At 39.8% G+C, this 22,367-nt stretch overlaps 1 protein-coding gene across 1 annotated transcript in view; it reads left to right on the top strand.

Annotated features, from left to right (window-relative positions):
* SFI1 (SFI1 centrin binding protein) overlaps positions 1-22,367 on the top strand; it is a 32,117-nt gene that overhangs the window by 4,857 nt on the left and 4,893 nt on the right. The window contains exons 4-30 of the mRNA XM_084297240.1: positions 160-267; positions 587-681; positions 1,943-2,060; positions 2,307-2,409; positions 2,850-3,006; positions 3,767-3,928; positions 4,467-4,537; positions 4,950-5,042; positions 5,428-5,525; positions 10,383-10,464; positions 11,375-11,553; positions 11,785-11,860; positions 12,513-12,608; positions 13,002-13,078; positions 13,773-13,875; positions 14,350-14,446; positions 15,119-15,279; positions 15,715-15,789; positions 16,123-16,197; positions 16,566-16,742; positions 17,493-17,734; positions 18,712-18,807; positions 18,994-19,255; positions 19,918-20,062; positions 20,801-20,924; positions 21,606-21,708; positions 22,229-22,365. Of these exons, the coding sequence (XP_084153366.1) occupies positions 160-267; positions 587-681; positions 1,943-2,060; positions 2,307-2,409; positions 2,850-3,006; positions 3,767-3,928; positions 4,467-4,537; positions 4,950-5,042; positions 5,428-5,525; positions 10,383-10,464; positions 11,375-11,553; positions 11,785-11,860; positions 12,513-12,608; positions 13,002-13,078; positions 13,773-13,875; positions 14,350-14,446; positions 15,119-15,279; positions 15,715-15,789; positions 16,123-16,197; positions 16,566-16,742; positions 17,493-17,734; positions 18,712-18,807; positions 18,994-19,255; positions 19,918-20,062; positions 20,801-20,924; positions 21,606-21,708; positions 22,229-22,336 (3,283 nt within the window). The 3' untranslated portion in view covers positions 22,337-22,365. The remainder of the gene's footprint in view (positions 1-159; positions 268-586; positions 682-1,942; positions 2,061-2,306; positions 2,410-2,849; positions 3,007-3,766; positions 3,929-4,466; positions 4,538-4,949; positions 5,043-5,427; positions 5,526-10,382; positions 10,465-11,374; positions 11,554-11,784; positions 11,861-12,512; positions 12,609-13,001; positions 13,079-13,772; positions 13,876-14,349; positions 14,447-15,118; positions 15,280-15,714; positions 15,790-16,122; positions 16,198-16,565; positions 16,743-17,492; positions 17,735-18,711; positions 18,808-18,993; positions 19,256-19,917; positions 20,063-20,800; positions 20,925-21,605; positions 21,709-22,228; positions 22,366-22,367) is intronic.

The following is a 22,367-nucleotide window of genomic DNA, read 5'->3' as shown; positions in this document are numbered from 1 at the left end:
ATACTTAAAGAGCCTTGGAATAGGGTGTAACAGTAGAGTAACACGCAATTACATGCTCTTAGGCTAATCAGACAAAATGAAAATCTGCATTGAACTTATTTGTGGTCAACCTGGAAATGTGTTTGAAGTTTCCCATGTCCAAATCTTTCACCTGCCTAGATGCTTTTATGATCAGAAGATTCTTCAAAAAACATTCAGAGTATGGAAGGAGCGGTGGCCTGTTTGCAGAGAAAGGAAGTTGATCCTCAGAGCTGACAACCACTACAGGTTTGTGAAATTGCTTTCTGTTACTGAGTGTATCTAACTATACTAGAAATTTTCCTTAGGTTCTAAAGAAGTTGTTAATACCGATGAACAATTAATGTAGTAAAATGACAGCTCTAGGTCAAGAGCAATGTCTTAACTGTTTTTTTTTTTTTTTTTTTTTATTTTTCTCTCTCTCCCCCCCCCCCCCCTTTTTTTCTTAGGATGCAGTACGTGTTTCTTATCCAGCGTATCTTTAGAGTGCAGCTGAACTTAAAAGGATCCTTCTTCTAGGCATTGGTAGCTGTTACATCAAATGGCTTTTTTTTTTATTATTTTTCAGGCACTTACTCCACAATTTAATATTCAAAGCTTGGAGAGCTTATGTGTGCCAGCAACAGCAAAAGAGGATGAAATACTATGTTGCAGAGTCTCATGGTAAGTGTAGAAGGGGGGTAACTACCTTTATTTGGGGACATGCTGAGGTAGGAGTTTCCAAGGGAAATGTTTGCACAGAATCTCTGTCCCTTCCACATGTTTGTGCATTTAACTGGAACTGGATTGGAATTCTCCATCAACTGTGCCTATAGAGATTAGATCCTGATTCCTCATGTTATAAACTTAGCCACACGTATTTTACCTGTATTCACTATTCCTTCCAGCTTCTGCCATGTAGTTGAAAAGAAGCCCAAACTTTTGAAGTGGTCATAGTCTTATGTAGCTCCTTTCTTCTGCGTTGGATTTGTCTTGCTGGTGAAGTTGCCTATACTGGTTGCAACTTCCTTAAGTTTCAGGGAATATCAATTTCCATGAAAGGGAAGATGACTCCCTTTTAAACATGATACCATGATTTTGTTCTGTGTTGATTTACAAAATAAATTAACTGGTCTCTTTGCATATGAATGCTAATATTGGAATATGATGTGTTCTGGCGTTTTGGAAACAAACTGACGGACTTTCTAGACTAATGTAATTACAGAAGCAGCTGTGTGTTACTTAGTCAAAATGATTGAAAAGCGACCTGTTTAAAGACAGGTCAAAACTTGATTTACCAGATCACAAAGAAATTTTCCAAATAAAAATATTTTTTGAGGGATAAATTTGAAGTAGTATAAAATCAGTGACATTTTTGATCATTTCTAATGACTTTGCTTCACTGATATCAGTTCTGACAAGCCAGACTTATATGAGGCAGGGCAGTGCACTGGATGATGTCGTAAGCTGGAATTCGTGACACTTCTGATTTAGGTGTGTGACTGGCTTGCTAAACAAACTTGGCTTGTTTCTGGTTGAGTTCTCTGTGATGTGGGAATAGCTTGAAAAGTTACTGATGAATTTTTTTTTGAACTAACCAAAGAGAAACCTGCAGTTCTTATTTAAGAAGATTGTTATGCTGAATATTGTTATCCAATTATACATCCTGTCAGAACCAAAGATAAAACAATGCCGTACTCTGATAATTCACACTGCTCTGAACATGTGGCATGATCCTATTGATGTTTCAGAGATTTTTCTTGTCCATTTGACTCCCTTTGCCGAGGTTGGATGGTTGTGGCTAGCTCTGGTGGCTGTCATTTTAGGGTTTCCCACGTGGTGTCACTGCAGGCTGCGGGGACTGGAGCTCAGCAGCAGATGGGGTGCTTAAAAATGCCAGATTGTTGCATGAACTTAAGATGCTGTCATTTTTTGTTATGCACAGCAAAGAAGCAAAAACTACTCAGGACCTGGCAGCATTGGCTGATTTATGTTGATGTTCAAAGGACAAAACAAAGTATGCACACTGTGGCGCTGGCATTCAGGGAAAGAAGCTGTTTGCGGTAAGAATGGAATGGAAACAGACAGGGAGGCACTGACCACAAGGCTGTATTTTTTAACTCGTGTTCTATGATCTTTTCCTACAGTGGCTTTGTTTCATGTTTGATTTTTACTTGAATTCTTCCAGTATGCCTACAAACTGTGAATTTAAAGGGTGGTTATTCATACCTTTTCCAGTGAGAGGAAGGTGTTTTCTTGCATAAAACTATGGAACCTGCTATTGAATGTCTGTAACATTGCTTTGGCAGCATATCATGGGCAGTGTGGAGAAGACGATGCTATCAGAACCATGCTGGACGTAAAATGAATGTTTTAGCTCTGCAGCATTGGGCCCAGAGCCTACAGTTTCGCGTAAGTCCTAGTAACTCCTGCTGCTACCATTTCTAATGTTTAAATTGCACACAGATGTGACTAATACATTGCAGATCAATTAAAAAAAAAAAAAAAAAAAAAGAAAAAGGATTTCTAATGGGAAAAGTGTGAAAGCATCAAACAAAAAAAAGGAAAAATGTTTGCTATGGAAATTCTTTGTGTCTCTACCTTTTCTACACTGATGCTGCTTTGGGTGTTTGAATGGATTGGAGTGAGAGAGCAGCCTATAAATGTAGGAGGAACGTGAGGATATAAAATCAGCCTCCTAAAGAATGGTTTACTTGGGAAATGGTTTACTTGGGAAACCTCATTGCTCACGGCTTCCACTCTTGTACTTATGGAGAGTTCTTTGTTCTACTTCTCTAATGTTGTCTGTTCCCCTCTCCCCCCTTGCTGGCCTCCCTCAATTGTCCTGTCAGGCTTGGTTGCAGTGGCGAGAGCTGTATTTATACATCCAGAGTGACAAGCAGAAGGAGACTAAGGCAGTAACTCACCATCTGCACGTGGAATTGAAGAAAAGCATGAAAGCATGGCTGGGGTACTTAGAACTTCACAGAGCAAAGAAATGTCAGAATGGTGAGTGAAAATGGTGATTTAGGGCAGAATAGCTCAGCCCCCTTGCTTAGGGCACAGCAGTGTTTATTCTAGGAGACACCGTGGTGCTTCTTGTTGCTGCTGTCCCAACAGATGGTGAGATCCAACTTGAGCTGTACGTTGCCACAAGCCTGGCTAGCTGAGGTTCTGTACTGAACTGTGAGGAAGATCACCTCCTTTCCATGTGATTTAAAAGAAAATGCTTTACTGTTCCCTTGATGAAAACTTGCACATTACAGATTATGTTCTAAGATGTGTGAGAAGGATGTATTTGTTGGGGCTATTATCAGTTAATCTGTGTGAAGATTTTTTTAGTAATCAGACAAATCGCAGCTCCTACAGGATGGTAAGGATTATTACAGCAGTTCTTTTGTTTCTCCCTTGAAATCACTGGGACAAGTTCAGACATTTTCGTGAATGCCTTTTGATTGGTGGTAGTAGAAAGACTTCAGCTTGGCTATCAGGACACTAGTAACAGCAGAATGCTGAAAAGTGAGCTTGTATATTGCACAGTGGCACTTGTTAAATCAAGGGAAACTCATTTCCCTTCTTGAATCAGTACTGTGTGTTTCTGCTTTAAAACTGCCTTTGTGATCAAAAAGAAGAATGTAGTCCATAGTTGAGTGTTAACTGAATTCTTACCACTGTTTTCCAGTGCTAGGAGCTTCTATTGCTTCGGAACCTGAAATAAATTAGTCCAGGACAGGATAATTCACGAGTAATTTGTGTGTTTGTTTTCTAGAGCTAGCTCAAGAGCATCACCAAGGCAGGATAATCCGTCAGTGTTTCTCAAATTGGCGGCACTCATGGGAGTGCAGGAGAAGAGCACATGCTCAACAAAAGGAGATAGAAAAACTATCAGCGAGGATTGCTTTATGGAGAACTTTTGCACACTGGAAGCATTGTATCCATTTTCTATTGAGTTGCTAGCGTTACTAAGGTTAAGAGCAGGTTAAGAGCATTACTGCAGTGGGAGGATCTGGTTAATAAGCCGGAATATCATACAGTAGCACGGGTAACAAACGTATCATTAGAAGGATGTATGTAAGGCTCTATTAACAATTAATAAAACTTGCAATCATAGTATGTTAGCCTTTTGATAGCTAAGTGCCTGCAAGAGAAAAATCTGCCTGCATATGAAAAAAATCTGTCATACTGACAGCATAAGTTACAATGAGATTGATTTTTATACTGTTCTTGTGTCAGAATTTTTCTTGAGCTGTCCTGTTGGCTACTACAGAATAGTGAATCAGAAATGTGTTGTGTTAAGCCTGCAAAATCTAAAACTTGACTGTAATCAAAATATCTCCCTACAAATAACAGTGCAGGAAATTCAAATGTTGAAGTACATTTAGATGAAAATGTAGTTCCCTTCTGTGGGAGGAGGTTGTATATTTATCAGGATGGGTGTTTGTGTAAAAGATGCTTTAACTCAGTAACAGATGTTGTACTGTGTGTGGAAGAGACCCAGCAGTGGGAGCTGGCTGAAAAACATCACAGGCATCATCTGCTGGTAAGAGCACTGTTACATCACGTGGAAGAGGTTGTGGAGAGAATTCAAATACTTGTGACTGGCATTGTGCCATGAACACTAACAATGGTGCACGGGTGTTAAGTGGGGGATGTTTTTGCCATGGTGAGTTTCCAAAACAGGTTTCCAAATTCCAGATGTTACAGAATGCCAGTTGAATCCAGATGGGAAGTTAGTTGCCTCACAGTAAAACCCTGGGAATGTGGAGGGGAATTTTGGAGAACTGATGACTTATGAGAGGAGATGCATGGTTTTCTTGATGACAAGATGCTAAATTTTAGATATTGTAAGGAGTAGCATCAAATGCAGGTTGTGATATGTAGCCAGTTCTAAACTGATGAGTGCTTGCTGACTTGGATTTTGTGAAAGTTGTGTGCATTTCTTTCTATTACAGAAACTTGGGTTTAAGGGTCTTCAGCAGAATGTTATGAACACTCGTCTTCAGCAAATGAGAAAAAATCTGTCATACCGTCAGTATCAGATTACAGTGAGTTTGACTTTGTACAGTTCTTGTGTCAGAGTTTTTCCTGAGCTGTCCTATTGGTGTCTACTTCCAGCTACAAAATATTTCTTGTTAAATCAGTGGCTTTGTTTCTAAATGCTAATAGCCACAGAAAATCTCTTGCCTAAATCAACTGGCAATCTTTGGTCTGTTGTTTTAGTTTTGTGATTTTAATGTTTATTGTGACTTTTTATTTTGCCAGAACAAATTATAGCAGGTTATAGACGAAGTTTGTGTTATGGGACAGTGCAGCCTGCTGCAACAATGGTTGCCCACTGCATGCAGTTTTAATAGGACACTTAATCTCTCTTTGCATTCTTCTCCTTCCTTTTATGGCTCTGTTTTTCATATCTTTGTTGTTCCGTTTCAGGTGCTGCAGAAGTTCTGGAACCTCTGGAAGTCCCGTTTGGAAGAGAAGGAGGAAGAACAACAGCAGGCCTTAACATCCTTGGCTCATGCACGTTACAGGTATGCAGAGAAATATTCATATAAGTTTATATAATTGTGGGATTTGTGAGCCTTTGGTTCAGTTTTAAAATCTGCTAATACCTTTAGGAGCATGATCTTCTTGATGCAAATTGCTTTCATGTTTTCTGTGAATAATAGACAGTTGATAGCTCCTGCCTCTCTGTGAAGTGTGAGGGGGAGATGGAATAAGCCTAGCTATGAGACTCTTAATACTGAATACAAAAACTGGAAGTTGTCCTGCTAAGAGCAGTAGGTAGTCAGAGCTCAAAATTCTTGCTGCCACTTTATTTTGGGAGATTTTCTGATTTTTGATTCAGCTTAGCAGGGGAGAGCAAGATCTTTACCAGACAGGTCTGTGTGCTACTCAGGGCAGCATGCTGTCTTGTATAGTGCACAGATCCTGAAGCTAGAGCTGAAACTGAAAACATTTCAACCACAGTATTGTGGTGTTGCTCTCAAACAAATGAAACCTATTGAGATATCCCCGAGTGAGCATGTTAGTGCAATAAACCACATAGATTTGCTTGGTTTAAATGAGGTGCAGGGTAATAAGGGAATGAAGAGAAACCTTGCTGTGCCATGCATGCTTATAGGTGACGTTCTCTCTGTTGTTCTTTTATCTGTTTAGCACACCTTGTGTTCAAAAAGACATATGATTTTTCTACAGTTCAGAGAACTACGTTGCGGCCTAATCAGAATCTTCCACACCATCAAATCTCTATCTCATTTCTTCTAATCCTCCCAGCAGGGTTGGTTGAGAGTTGTAAAACTTCCTTGATTAAGAGAGACTAATATTACAAGAAAAAGTGAAATACTTGGTTCTGAGTTAGAGTTGATTCATGTTTAATTTCCAGGGCATCGTTATTGCACGAATCTCTCAAGCTGTGGCTAGAAAATGTCAAGTGGAGAAATTTCAGGCAGGTGTGGGGTATCGCTAGTGTTTCAGTAGATTTTTACTGTCTGTGGAGTCCATTTGCTGACCATTGGTTGTTGGAAACAGTCTGCTACTGTCTTTCTCTGAATCCTCTACTGACAGCTAGCTTTTATCATGCTCTGCAGGGCAGGTGATGCTAATGCCATCTGAATCTAGAGGAATAATTGTAATTTGATTGTACTGTCTTTTATGTTAGACTGCTTCAAAGTAGCCTCTTCAGTTGCAAGATTCAGAGTGAAGCTTGGTGTCTAACTTGGAGCGGATAACAGTGTTGCCCATCATTTGGCTTGGTTTTGAGCAGGAAAGGTTAAAAGGACTGAAATTACAAATAGTTCTGCAATTCAGTCAGTTAAAGAAAATAGAAAAATGATTTTCTGCTGGTCTGTTGTTGGTGAAGGGTAGCTTTTATATTTTTGTGTGCATTTTTATATTTTTCGTGCTTTTTATTATTTTTATTTTCTTCAGCAACTACTCGGATGGTTTCTTCTAATTCTTCTTTGCTGGAATAACTGATCACTAGGCATTGTCTTTTTACCCAATGCAGTTTTGGTTTTGATTTCAGGACCTCTCTTACAGTTCATGAACATAGCAGTGTTCATAATCCCTATGAATAGCACTGGATTACATGAGTATACCCAAAATAAATGATTACAAGCTACTTGTGTCATCATACATTAATGAGACAGATTATTTTGTCTTTCCGTCTGTGAGAGAAGTCATCAATGCATTTTCAATGTTAGAACCAAACCCATAAAGGCAAATGTCTGTAATCTATTCAGAACTAACTAGGTTTATTTATTTGAGATAGTGTTGTTCTGAATCCCTTAGGAAATAGAGACTGTGGAAATCTTCAGAAAAGGAGTCAGGCTGGTTTGCACCTCTTTAGAGACAGTAAGTCAAAACCAATAGACATTTGGGGAATAAAATCTTGGCAGCCTTTCAGGCATGGAAGTAGTTTAAGAGCTGTGAACAACACTGGAGAGAGATGAAAAAAATGTTACTGTTCTTCCACACAGACTTAGGATTGTCCTTATGAAATTAGTTTGTTATGGATGGTGTTTTGGGCTGCTTCAATGAGTCTTTAATAAACTATAGGTTTTGTAAGATTCACTTAGGTTGCCTGATGAAAATAGAAATGCTCCTTGTAAAGAGTTCTTCAGGAGTCTTAGCTGCTTGTTCTTAATTTGTGGAAAAATGATTTCATGATGTCTTGACTTCAGGATCACTTTGGTTTTGTTCAGAGGTCACTGAAGAAATATTACTCTGGTTACCTACCTTACAGTCAGTTGCAGTATGTGCAGTTAGATTCAATATGAAACAAACAAGATGTACCTGTAAACTTCAATTTTGGCTCCAAGACCAGTGTGATACTCATAGGAATAGAACCCAAACTCACAATGATGATATTGATTATTTCACAAGTTTGGTCTTGCACCAAAATAAATCAGTTACAATTCCTAGAGTTACTCCAGTTTAAGTTAGGAAGATTCCCAGTAATTTCACACTGCAGCTTCAGAGTTGCTTGTTGATTCTGCTGTCTATTGAAGTAAACGGATGCCATAGGTTCTCATCACCTCTTTAAAATTCAGCCATTAGCCTTTGTCTCAGGGTAATGATTTATCTTACTGATTACTTTTATGGAGCCTCAGACACGCCCAGCAATTCTAAGATTGTGCATTTGTTCATTGTGGAAATCTGAGGGGGATGGAAATACTGATGGAGAGAAAGAAATGTTAATCTTTTTTGGGACTCCTTAAAGACCTTACCTTGGCTTGTATTCTTAGCCTTGGATTCAGCCCTAACCCTTCAGTTAGGGTCACAACTTCTTGTGCTATTAAACCCTATCTCCCATTTTCTGTATTAGAAAACTAACAGTTTTTTTTCTTCTCTTGGAAGGTTTATGTTTGGAAACAGTCTTAGAATGAATCTACTCCTCGGACACCTCCTGCATAAACTGGGAGGGGAAAAATGTTCTTTTAGCATTGAATCCTGTTTCCTAGTAGACTTGGGAGCTTACAGCTTTCATTTGCAGAGGACAGTCACATCCTCTGTTTTAGATTGCTGTGTTTCTGTCAGGTTTCACAACTGAAAAACAAGCTGTAGGAAGCTTGGTTTTCATTGGATATCGGCTTGCTTTTTGTGAGAGTAACAAGTAGGTTTGGAGTGCATTTCTGCAAGCAAGTGGGAAATTTTCCACCCTGTGTTAGAGTGCAGCAGTGGTGTGTTAGCTTATCTTCTGCAGACAAGGAGAGAGAGAAGGCTGAAAGTCCCAGGAGGATAAGCTCTGTGAAAATGAGTTGTAGCATGAAATTACTTCACTGTAATTTATGCCTCTCATCAGGAAGAGGATGAATAAATACATGGTTCAAAGGTTTCATCGATTCTGTAGCTGTACCTTGATTCCGTAAGCCAGAAATATTTTTGCATGCAATCTTTTCTCTTTAGAAGAGTATAAATGAAGTCTTATTTCCTGAACATACAATTGTAAGAAGTGTGTTCCTTGTTCAGATGTCTGGGGCTGCTTTCCAACCAGATCTAAGTAAAACTTTCATGACAGTTTGCCAGAACTCAACTTCCCTGTTGATCTCTGATGCACATATGTGCAGTTTCGTATGTCAGTGCCCCAGCTGCTGCATCTGGTGATCAGGAGATACCCCAGAAGAGCCATCAATTGAGATTTGTGACCGTCTGCTGATCAAAGATGCTCTTGTTGGCAGCTACCTGTACCCTCCAGAAAGACTCACTTAACTCATGTTGTTTACTATAAATTTGAAATGACTTGTAATAGCCACCTACTAAAAATCACCTGCTAAGAGTCCGAAGTGTATTTTGAGCTAACTGGAGAAGGGCTGGGACTTGCTGACAATCTAATTAGTATACCCGCATGATTAAGTTTTAGAAATAACAGATGTAGTTTTGAGTGGGTGTTAGTTCTACTAGACTAACTCAAACTTCTGGACTGCGACACTTCTACCATGTGTGTTCTGTGTGAGAGCATATAGTTGTTAATCACAAATATGTATTTGTTGCAACTTTGGGATACTATTTGATAATAAGTCTTGTGCATCCCTGGGAGGAGGCAGGCTAGAAAGGAAGGTTTATCTCCACCTACAAAGAAAAAAGCTTTGATAATGATGGCAACTAACTTTGCCTTGTTTATAAAGAGGCTTTGGTAGAATTCATTCAGTGTTGACACTAGACCACTCTGCTTTTATTATTTGTTGTCATAACATTTTTCAAGTCCTATTACAATGTTTGTTTTTCTTTATTTAAAATAATAAAAAAAAGAAAATAAAAAAGAGTAATAAAAAAAAATAAATAATAAAAGAATAAATAAGAAGAATAAATAATAAGAAATAAATAATAAGAAATAAAACAAAAATAATAAATAATAAATAAAAGATGTAATAATAAATAAAAGAAAATAGAATATAGAATAATAAAAATAAAAGAATATAGAATAATAAATAAAAGAAAAAGAATAAATAATAATAAAAGAATAATAAAAAGAGTAATATCTTCAAAATATTTCCAAGGGAGGAGGGAGCAGACTATATTTGTAATGGAGAAGAAGTATAAAGTTGTTATATATTTTTGTGTTTTTGTAAGTAAAATAAATTAATTGATCAGTAGTTGGAATGATCTTTTGAATGATCTGAATGAAAGCAGGGAGTTGTAATAGCTTCAGTAAATGCTTTAGTCTTGTCCCGTGTGTTTTGCATAGGATTTCAGGTGACAAATGGTGTTTTTTTTTAAACCCAGAGACTTATAGAGAGACAGAGCTGCCTGATTTCTAGGGAAGGCTAGCATGAATTAAAAAATGAATTAACTATTTAAGCTGTAGATGTGTTGGTCTTTTGAAATTGATAAAATAAGTTGTCTGAATTATCTTCTGTGCTGATATTCTCCCTCTTTGCTTTCAGGAAGATGTTGATGAGACGGATATTTGACACGTGGTTGTTGAAGGCGTGCAAGGAGCAAGAATACAGAATGGAAGAGAAAAAGGTAAAAGTAATTCTTTTGCCTGGTCTTGCTCAGGAAATAGAGGGAATGATTTCTTGTTCACTATTTTGAACATCAGTTAATGTGAGATGGGCTTTGTGTTGTAAACACCTTTCTCTCTGGTGGTGGTATTGAATCAAATCAGGGAACGCATTGCAACAAGTATTTGCTAATCACCATTTTAATTTAAGCTGCTTATTAATAAATATAATCAAACTGTTATTGTTAACAGATAACTATTCATGCTATTCATTCTCTTATTCCCTCACATAGTGTATATATATGCTCTCATTCTGTTTTGTAGTTACCTGGTTGAAACAATAACAATAAAGAGGAGTCACCCCAGCTAGTTCCCCACCCTAGCTATAAGTACGGGGTTGTGCAAACACAGTAGTGGCTTCTAGGTTGGTGTCCAGGAAGTCCCTCAAGGGGTCTTTCGTTTCCTAAGGTGTAAATATAATCCTGCAGTTTTTTATATATCAGCCACTGCCTTATTTTATGTGGTGAGCTGCACAACTCCTTGTCAAAGGTAGTGTGTGCTGGTGGCCTTGTGGAGATAGGGCTGGCTCTTGGTGTTCTGCGTTTATCTGCTCATACATATTCAACAGGACTTGTTTCTTGAGCTTATCGGTTCTTGGGAGTCTTTCACATGCTGGTTATCAGCTTCTGTGTTTCCTTTTTGGTCTTCTGTTTTCTGGTAACAGTTTCTCTGTCCACGTACATAGAAATGTGTAGAACACTGTTCACACAAGCTCACAGCAAAGGGACTTTGATGTGTCCATTGTTGGTCAAAATAAAAAAGATGAAAACACATGGGGGACAGTTCTATGCCTGTCAACTTTTGAAAAATTGTCTTCTGTTGTTTGCAGCTGGCATGTGTCACAAATTTATTGCCACCTTCTCTCCATTATAGGCTATATTTCATTTTGAAAGGCAACTGCTGGTTTGCTTCTGGTGCCTCTGGTGTAGAAGAACAGCTGCACGTCTGGAAGAGAAAAAGGGGTTGGCTTGTGCAAGAGATCACTACAGGGACCTGCTGCTGCTAAAGGCTTTTTGTCTGTGGAAACAAAAAACTCAAGAGAGAAAAATGGAGTAAGAAGTTTTTTAGAAGAGAGAATTATTTGGATTAGCCTTGTGGTGGCCCACTTCTGACAAAGCAGTATTTAATTCTTAGTCATTGACTTCGTATTTGTGCTTTAGATTCTATTGGTTTGTCTTTTATTTAGTAGACTGAAAATAGCGAGTGTGGACATGTCTGTGCTAGAGGCGTCTAGTAACATGGATTGTACTGGAGGAGAAATAATTCAATCATTTTTCCCATAGGAGGCTCAAGGAGAGCCAAGCCCTAAGATTTCACCATTCAAAGTGTCTGCAGCAGTCTTGGAACAAGTGGAGAAAGGTGAGAGAGTTAACATATGGCTAAATGCTTGAAATTGGATTGCTTGTAACCATTAAAGGAAATGGTTGATTTTAAATACTAGTCATTCCTAAGTTTTCCTCTCTTGCCAGGTGGATAAAATCAGTTCAGTGTGGCTGGAACAGGAATTGTGTAGCGAATAAAGGGAGTTCTTCCTGTTCACTTGTTCAGGGATAGTGAGAATGGAACTAGAGCTTTTGAGATTTATCTGAGAATGTAACCAGCATTAGTGTGATCAGATTGTTCCTAGTCAATGCCAATTATGTCCTTTGCAAAGCTTTATTTAAGTTAGAAATTTGCAGTAAGTCTGTGGTGTATGGCTTATAGTTATGCACAGGTCATAGCACGCAATATCAGATAGCATTTCATTTTTATGCCATCTCTTGCCATGACATAGTGTAGCAAATGCGTCTTTGAGAGGGTTCCTCAAAAAGGATGGGAAAAAAGGCATCAACTAGCCTTTTTGAGAGGAATAGCAGAGTGCAGGACTAGTTTGAAAACCTTTCATAGCAAGAAAAAGAAGTGCTGTTTCACCAGAGATTAGAAATGATCCTTTTCCCTCTGCTCTTTGCCATTGCTAGATTTCCCTCCATCATATATCTGTTCAATCTCTGCCTTTTTTTTCTCTGTGTAGTATGTGGGACATCGGTGTGAGAAATGGACAAAGCTGGTGCAAGCAGATATGCACTATCAGCACACACTACTGAGCAAGACATTGGCAGCCTGGAAGGTAAGAGAGAATGACACTTTGTGGAACTTGTCTGTGTGTGCTGAAATGGCAAATAACAAGCTGCTATGTTGTTTCACTCCAGGTGCTTATGCACCAAGTGTGCAAGTAGAATGGAAGCTATTGTAGCTGACTAGTGTGAGTGCTAGCATTATTCTTTGAAGCAAAAGAAGCAATGTCATCTTGTGGTGTCGGTGAATGATAAATAATAGCATTAATGAGTATATAATGACTACCCATCTCAGAAAAACTGCATTTGATTCCAGTAGTTAGAGCTTTTTTTTGTCGTTGTTGTTCTCTTAATTCTAAAGCTGCTGTTAAGAGTTTCCAGATATCTTCTCTCCTCAAAGGTCCCGGCAGTTTAGGAAATCTCACCTCTCGTTGCTTTTCTTACAGAGTTATCAACATAACGTTCAGTGCATCCTATACCAAGTAGCTGAAAAGGAGAAACAGCACACTAGACTACTGCTGCGGTAAGGCCGTATTTCCTTAAGCAGCATGAGAGAGAATTGACTACATTGCAGCCAAATTACTCTATTGCTTTTGCTGCCACCTGTGTAAAATTTTGAGCATTTGGTGGTGGGAATTGTCTACTCTGCATTGCTATTTCTGTGCTGGTCAACTAACTAAATTCAACCTCTTAGTGGATCACCATCTGTTTTGGTTTAACTTTTTTTTCTTTTTTAACTGTCTCATTGACTTTACTATTGCACATGCCAGACTTTATCTGTGTTTAGCCCCATGAGAGAGTCAAGACAGCAAACTATATCATTTTCTGCAGTGCATAGATTCTGACTGCTGTAATATTAAAGCAGCCTGGAACATGTAGAGGCTTTCTTCCATTACAGTAAGGAGGATGATTAAGGTTAAGTCACTGTATATTGGTTGTAGTTGCTTTAATTTTAACTATGTCTTTTTTTGTGTGTGTGTTATACAGCTTGAGCCACTTGCAGAGTCTGACTTACCTTAATATGCTAGATTTAAGGGTTGTATTCTGCTTTTGCACTGCCTTCTGTTTTCTCTCAGCAGAAACCATAACTGATTTGCAAGACTGAGTTTATAGAGACAGCTGGTTTTGGTTCCCCTGTGAGTGGGAAGGTACCAGACGAACAAGTGAGAGTAATTCTTAATGTTTTTTGTTTTGTTTTGTTTTCATTTTGCCTACAGACAGATTCTGTGTAAATGGAGAGAAAATGCCCTTTCCCTTATCTGTGAAGCTAAGGCAACTGCTCGAGCAGAAGTACACTACAGGAGAGTAATCCTGTCAAAGGTATGTTCTGTATTGCAGATACCAAGGTCTGTATGATTGCTAGCTTAGGCAGGGGTCAGGTAATGCAATTAGAAGTATCAAAAACTTAATTTAAGAGCAACAATCAAGAAAAGCCCTGAAAATTGGGAGATCCAAACTCCCAGTCACAGGTTATTTCTACAGACATCTCTGCAACAGTTGTCTCTGAGTGAGCTCGTGGTTTTTCTTCTTATTTTCCTTCTTCGTATTCCCTTGAAAGGGGAAAACAGTCTGATACAGCATAGTAGTATTATCTATGGGTGGGACAGAGAATTTTGCCTGAAAAATGCCAGGGGGACCCTCTAAAATACTGCTGTATTTCATTTTATTTAGGAGATTTGCACCATTTTTCTGAGCCTAATGTGGAAAATGATTGTGGTGTCAAGAATGTGGTACTTCTAAAGGATGTTGTAATGTCAGTTTGTATCCTGTCTCTTGTTTGCATCATACCTTTAGGTGTTTCTACAGTGGAGGTACGCTGCCTTACTACAAATGCATTACCGTCAGCAGAAGGTGACAGCTGTGATGGAGGCCAGAAAACATTTGGATATGGGTGAGCTGATGGGAATATTAAACTCTCAAAAGACTTAGCTATCTGCATAAGAACCTTAGAAAGATGTGGCTTAGCAGGGCAGTCTTTTGTATCGTCTGTGCAGATGACTGGATATTAAGCCTACGTGGACAAGTCCCATTGAACGGCGAATGACCTGGGACTACAGTGTTCTATTGAAGGCTTCTTCTGTGACTTTTGCCTCTCTTTTGGTTCCCTGTCTATATAATAGATGATAACACTTCTTTTTTCAAGGGAATTTCCCATTACTAACATTGAAAAGCTGAGACATCTATGATCTGAGGGTCATGAAAGTAATCTTATCAATTATTGCCTCGATCTTTCTCTAGTAATTAATATAGAAAGGCCCTCAAAGTCTGCCAACATTTTCATGAGTTCATGTAAACGATGTGGCTGATGGCTCTGAAGCACAAAGGTGGCAAATGATTTCTGAAAGATTATAAAGAATGTCAGTGATATCAGGGAAGTCTTGCAAGTCAAGGCTCACTGTCTGATACCTGAAATGCTCCACTTTCCTTCTTCCTAGTGCTGAGTACAGTCAGTGTGAGGTTTTGCCGAAACAATCTGGAAGAGCAGCTGATCACTAGATACTGTCTGAAACTAATAGTGTCTTTTTCATGGTAGTATGGTATTTAATTTCTCTTCTCCTGATAGTGCGTTTACAGACCCTGTTTCTTCACTGGAAAGAATCTACTAGGGAGTCTCTGATACTGAGGGCTCAGCAGCACAAGGCAGTGCAGCACCACCAGCAGCACCTGCTGCAGAAGTACCTGGAAAAATGGAAGAAATACCATCAGCGGTGTGTTGGGAAAATGGTGAGAAGGATCAACCTCCTCCCCAGCCAGTCACCCAGGGTGGGAAGTTGCTGGTGTAGAGGAGCCAGCCATGTTTCCTAGTGATGGGAATAGTAGTCTTGGCTGAGGAGGAGCATGAGAGCGTTGTGAACTGAGGAAGAAGGAACATGCTTGTGCCTTGCCTGAAGAAGTTTCAATTAGAACTATCAGACTTAACAGGAGATGACAAGTCAGGCTTGCCATGTGTGCGATCATTTACTGTTAATGAAATCCTTGTGGGCTCACGGGTATTTGCAGATGGGGTTACACCATAGAGCACTTGGATATTGAGAGTGGCTGGCCTCAACAGAACAAAGGATGGTAAAGGCTGTTTAGTATCTGTTCTGCTCTAGTAGCATTTGGCTCACATAATTGGGGTTTGACTGTAAGCACCTCTCTGTTTTGTTTGTTTCACAGCTGCTACAGAGAAAGGCAGATCAGCTAATGACTGACAGACTTTGCTCTACTTCCTTCTCCTGCTGGAAGACACGGGTAAGGAATTGTCCTCTGGGTTAAGTATATAGCTGCTTGCTGATGCTTAGCCTTTCTTCTCCTTCATATTCCATTCACATGAGGACCAAACAAAACTATTTAAGTTTTTGTTCCACTAGCACAAGAGACACCTTACATATCCTGGGTAGATGGGGTAGGTTATTCTGCTAAGGCTCCACCAGCACTTCTTCTTTGGTTGATTTGGCTAGTGTTTCTGGTGTGGCATATGTAAACTCCCAACCTGATTGCTGTACTATATATATATATGTGTATATATACATATATATGTATATTTATATTTTTATTTATTTATTTATTTATTTTTTCTAATAGCTGTTGCAACAGCAATGGGAAAAGCAGAAGACAGTGCAAGCATTGTGGTACTGGTCTCTTTCGTTGCAGAGGAAGGTAAGTGTGTGGAAGGCTTGGGGGCAGACAAATGTATTTGGCTTGACACACAGGTCTGACTGCAATCAGCAGAGTGCATGTGCTCATCTCTTTCCTTTCCTCTTTGGGGTCCTGTATTTTGATTTGAGATGCTGGAAAACTGTCCCCATGTCTTGTAATCCAAATAATAAAAAAAAGGCTTGTTTTTCCTATCCTGACTCAGCTGACTCAAACCCCTATTCTTTTGTCCTTGTGGTGTTTGTCCTGCAGTAGCTCTGCTTATTACTGTCCAGTGGAACTGAGAGTGTTCTTGTCTGCAGGGGGAGTGGAGTCCCTAACCCAGAACTTGTCTTTGTAATAGTGCCAGGTATCTGCTCTTGGTGTTGTAGGTATTCAGTGCTTGGCTGAGATTTGTCCAAGTGCAACAGGAGAGGAAAGATCGCATTGAAGAAGCCACCGAAGTTTATCGTACTGCTCTCATGAGAGAAGGTGTAAGTTGGATCTTGAGGTACACTGCTGGCATGAAACAGTTGCGGGGACAGCTCCAAGCCCAGCACCAGATAAAGGTGAGAGACAAGTGAACACTCAGGTACATCCAGGGCACCAAACTCTGATCTGTATTTGAAGTGTGTGTGTGTGAGTATGTATAGACTTTGGAGCCCTGTGTCTCAGCTGTTGTTTGGATCTGGCATATGCTTTTACCTGTGGTTCAAAGCAAAATACCTTGTCCTTTTTTTTCCGAACTGAATGTAGGGCGCTTGAGACTTGTGTTGGTAACTGGGAGCCTTTCTTAATGAAGCTATTTCAAAACTGGTCAAATCCTCCAATAGACAATGTAGCTGGATAAGACTTTTGCCATTAACTAGGGTTCTTAAACTTGGGACTGTGTTAACATAAAACATTAGAAGCTGCATCTCATCCTGTCCTAGCTTTAGTACTGCTTTGACCTGCAAGAGTGGACTGTAGTGTCACTTGTGCTTTTGAATGTCTGTCCAGCCCTGTGTGTGGAAAGGAGGATAGGGATGCATGTATTGATTACTTCCTGTTCCTGGTCAGCTTTTCCAGCTCTTTTCCAGATTTACAAGACACTGCTTGTTCTGTTTGTTTGTGTGCATCCTGAGTTGTTGCAGAAGTACCCAGTTAATTCTCTTTATCTGAATGTTAACACGGACCTGCTAATTTAGTGTGAAGAGCTGGTATGGCTCTCAGGTCATCAGAAACTGCAGTTCCTTTCTGTGGTGGTGTTTACCCTAGGTAGTGTGGTGTTACTGTCTGCTCTCAACCATCAGATGCTCTGCTATTCTTTGTGTTGACAGGCAGCCTACAATCTTCACCAGACAGTCTACCGTTGTGCAATGCTCTGGAGACAGAAAGCTCTCTACAAGAAATTAAATAAGCCTTGTTCTTTTGGGTCACCTCTGAAAAAGCAAGTGACATTTAAAATACCTGATGTTAGCCTTGAGACAAAAGGACGTTCAGCAGAGGAAAAGCTGTGGCCTTCAAAATGCAACGATCTACCATTTCACTTTGCTGGTGGTGATTCAATTCTCAGTGAGCTGTAAGTGTAAAATTTCAGTCTCTCCTGAATTCCTCTGGTGTATGTATATGTAGTCCATAGCATACACTTTGTATCCATCGATCTGTGCATTTATGTGTCCATATCCATATCTTGGAGCCCTGTGTCTCGGCTCCTGTTTGGATCTGACATATGCTTTTGTTTATGGTTCAGAGCCAATCACTCTGTCCTTTAGTTCAGCTGAGACTATATATAGGTAGATATAGACCTCAGGCTCATTTTTTATTTCCAAGTTTTCACAGTGATGATTGTTAGTTCCATGCATATTGCCTTTCTCTGATGCTTCATCAAATGACTGGCTTTGCTGAGTTATGCAAGAGCTGCCACATAATGTATATATTGGCCATCAAATTATGAAAGAATTTGTGACTTTGACTTCCATGCTGGTGATGAGTAGAATCAGCTCAGCTATACTTTCCTCTAGGAGTTTCTCAATATGCAACTATGAATTTGTAGAGTATTGGTCGTTTATCATGGGATCTGTTACACAGAGAAGCATTTGAAAGATGTGTGGTGGGGGGATTTTATACCATTATGAGAGCTTGTCTTGCCCAAGCGACTTAGAGCTGTCAGTGAAACTCTTATTTTTTCACCAAAATTCTCCTTGATCATGGGGCAAATGCAAAGAAGAGTCTTCCATGAACCTTCAGAACCTAGGACAGGAGACTTGTGGGCTATAAGGTAGAAATTTCACATTTCTTTAAGCCAGCATATGCTGCCAAAAGTAGTTCTACCCCTTCCACCAGTCCTTGTGTATGCACGGTCATGCATACAGTGAACCAGCTGGCAGCATTGATACAGGTTGAAATCTAATCTTTAAAAGTTATTGCATGCAAGGGCAATGTTACAGGGTGGGGTAGAATGACAGAATAAAAGTGCTTCTTTAGCTGCAGTGCCAGCTTATACCAATTTAAAATAATTATGAATCTGTCATCACTGGTTTTGTTTGTTCTTTTCAGGAAGGCTGTACAACAGGCAAGATTACCACCACAAAGACCTAACTTCCTTCTGGAATCTCTAGAAAACAAGGAGCTGCTGGGAACTCCTTTTTTGAGGTAGAGAATCTGCTTGTAATAGTACTGGTGGTTTTAGGAAACCAGCTAGCTCCCCCACAAGACAGGACCTTATTTCAGTGTGCAAGAGAACAGCAAGATTCTTCCTTTTTAATTGTTTTCCCCTCACCGACTGTGAAGTATAAAAGTAAGTTGAAATGTACAGGTGCATTCCTTTTCCCTTAACAGATCAGGGACACCTTTTCAGCAAACAGATGGGAACAAATGTTCTTCTCAGAGTGGGAACTTAATGCCAGTAACTGAAACGGAAGAAAGCACCTGTAAATGGCTTTCTCAGATGGGCAGTACCACTCATTCCAACTCATCTCTGACACACACTGCTCTCCCATCTGTACCGTTGTGGACACGTGATGTGCACTGTGCTGTTCAGAAGCCAAAGCTACGGTCTCCTTCATTTTTTATGCCCCACGAGAAAGCTGGGTCAGAAATGGTGAGTGTATTGGTGAAGGAAAAACTAGTGTGTTTACTGTGCTCCTGTCAGCCCACATGCTGCTTATTGCTATTTCTTCCTACGACTCCTCAGAACTGCTTACCCAGCTGTTGAGCTATTTTTTTCTTGTACCAGTTAGAAGTTGATTAAATGAACTGTCTCCTCATGCTCAAGAATTTTTTTTCCAAGTCTAAAGCAATATTTCACTTGCTGGCCAACCCATATGTTTTGTACTGTAATTCATGCCTTTTTAATGGTTTTGTGTCCTTGCCAGTAGGATGTTCCTCCTAGAAAATGACTTGAGTGCAGCTCCTTCTACAAGTTCAGAGCAGTTACAGTTTATCAACCAGATTATAGGGATTTAAGAGTAACACAGTTTAGGAGCATTGACAATATCTGAGAGTCTCAAAAACTGAAAATTACTTTACCTGCACGTAGGTGCTTGCATTTTGAACTCCTCTGTTCCATGCAGAAAAGGAGGTGTTATTCTAGATGAAATATCTTCCTGCTAGAAAAGAAAGCTCATTTCTTGAAATATCACAGAAGCAGCAGTGCTTGTGAGAGAGGCTCAGCAACTACAGGTGATGTCTTGGTGTGAGCAGGGCTTAGTAGCTTGGGTCAGGTGCTCCTTTGAGGAACAAAATATCATTCTGATTTTGCAGAGAGGTCAGCCTGCGTATGGTCACACAGGAGCCCATTCCCAAGGCTATCAACACAGAGAAGAGTTGGAGAAGTTGCGATCAAACTTAAAGTCACAGTTGCTGTCACCTGAAGACTTAGTTGGAAAAGAGAGTCACCAAAATGCAGGTAGGTCCTCAGCTGTAAGCTGCAGCAGTTATGTGTCCTCCTCCAGTATACGCAGGGCTGCAAGTCACCTCCCCAAAGCACAGGGGAGACAAGGGATTCTTGTATGCTTACATCAGGAGGTGAAGAATCAGTCATTTATTTTGGATTTGGATTGGCAATACGGTTGTGTGGACCCTATTGATGCAGGGGACTAAAGCCCTGTTTTGGGGATTGAGGGATGGGAACTAGTAGGGGTCAGGATTTTAACAATGGTATGCTCTAGTGCTGGGGCATTCATGTACACATGGCAAGAATATGGAGCTGAACTCTCTTGGGGAGGGAAAAATTAACTCAGTGCTGTAATTGCTGGGAAAACTTACAGGGGGTGGATGATGTCTAAGCATCCCTTTATGCAGCATCTTTCAGGATGCAAAGGGCATTAAAGTTTTTCATGAGGCCAGACTTATAGAGCAGATGTGAAACACTAAATTGTAAACAGCATTTGCAGTCTAAACCATTGACTAGTGCATTTCTCATCTTGGGTGTGTTTAAACTGGTCTTGAAAACCTGCAATGCTGTCAGGACACCTGCTCTCTCACTATACCTGATCTATTGTGTGAACAGGTAGGTACCACGTGGTGACAGAATGGGAAAAAAATCAAGAGGGTTCCATGTTTCCTGCCTACTAATCTGACTCCCTGATAAGAAGAAACAGAGTAAGTTTACTTTCCTTGCTTGTGCTTTTCATCTTCTGTTCAGCTGAATGGGAAGAAAGGAGGGAGCACAGTACCAAAGAAGAAACATTCCAGAGAAAGCTGGAAGCAGAGCTCCGACACATTCAACAGCAAATGCAGTACTACTTCAGCAGGAAGCAAGAACTCAAGTATGTTACAAAGTCCCTATAGCCAGCCTTTCTTCATGCTGTCCACACTATATTGCACTTTTGTGTGAATTCTTTGTACTTTGAAAACCGTTCTTTTTCACAGCAGAACTGTGAATTAAATGGAGAAGAATTCTGTCCTTTTAATAGTTCACTCCAGGTGAGAGAGAGGGTACATGCAGAACTTGTGTAAGCAGCAACTGGTTTAATCATACCTTTGGCAGCTACTGGAGAAACCTTGACAGGAGTGTCACTGGGCATAGTCTGAAGGCAATGCAAATGAATTTGGCAGAGCAGCTGAAATTTACCTTTCAGCTCTCTTACCATGAGGTGTGAAGACTTAGCTTTTTAAACTGTCAGTTCCAAAAAAATAATAATAAAAAAAATGTGGCTAGGGTTTGATAACAGATTACTTCTCCAGTAGAACAAAAAATTTACAAAAATGGTTGGAAGAGAATGGGGCTTGAAGGGTTTTAACTCTCAAGAGTAGGATGTGAAGACAAGGGCTTTCATACAGATTTTTACACCTTTCAGCATCCTTTTCCCTTTTTAGACTTGACTCACTGGTTTGAAACAAACAAAAAAAAGTGTCTTATTGCAAGCATCAGTAGCATGTCTAAGTTGGCTTACACTTACACTTGAGCTCCTAATTGGGATACGAATCCTTCTAATCCCTCTTATCAGGTCCTGTCAGCAGCAGGCACGGATTCTATATAAGTGGCTAGAAATGAGTACACAACTAGAGGACCAAGACAGTGTAAAAAAAGTTCGGGAAGAATTGGATCAGGTGGGTAAACAGCAAACAAATTCAAGTTACTTAAGTGACTATGACTATGCTATGTGCTTAGCCTCAACTGTGGTGGTAGTTGTGGGAAATCAGCAGTAAGGTATTAGCAAAATCAAGAGAAGAGAAACTTGTAATCAGAAGTGGGCTGTCAAGTGGAACAAAGGCTGCTGTGTAGATGTATCTTCCTAGTTGTTCAGATATGTAGCTGCAGCTCCAGTAGATGTAAGATTTGCTTCAAGCTACATAAACAGCTTAACTAATTAGTCTTAAACCTTTCTGTGGACTCTCATATCAATGTAACAAAAGTACACTGCATCCATACTGCTGTCAGGTCCCAAGTTCATACAGCTGTCTGTGTGTGTACTGTACTTAGACCTCTAAAGTGACTGTACTTAACTGGTTATGAGTGATGCAATCCTGTTACTTGGTGGTTTTTAATAAGGATAACAAAGGCTTCCTCAGTCAAAGAGACTAAACAGTATCTTGTACAAACACCTTATGCAGTTTTCTTTACATTCAGTTGGAGTTGAGGATCAACACTCTAACCAAAGCACAACAAGAAGAGAGACGTCATGTGCAGAACCTGGTTGCCCGCCTGCATGACATTCAGATTGCCCTGGATATGTAATTCACGTGAACCAATCTTCCAGCTGATGGGT

The sequence above is a fragment of the Netta rufina genome (genome assembly GCF_964035555.1).
Source record: "Netta rufina genome assembly, chromosome: 17".
In the NCBI taxonomy this organism is placed as follows: Eukaryota; Metazoa; Chordata; class Aves; order Anseriformes; family Anatidae; genus Netta; species Netta rufina.
The sequence above is the reverse complement of the archived record's forward strand: the minus strand, read 5'-3'. Positions and strand labels throughout refer to the sequence as shown.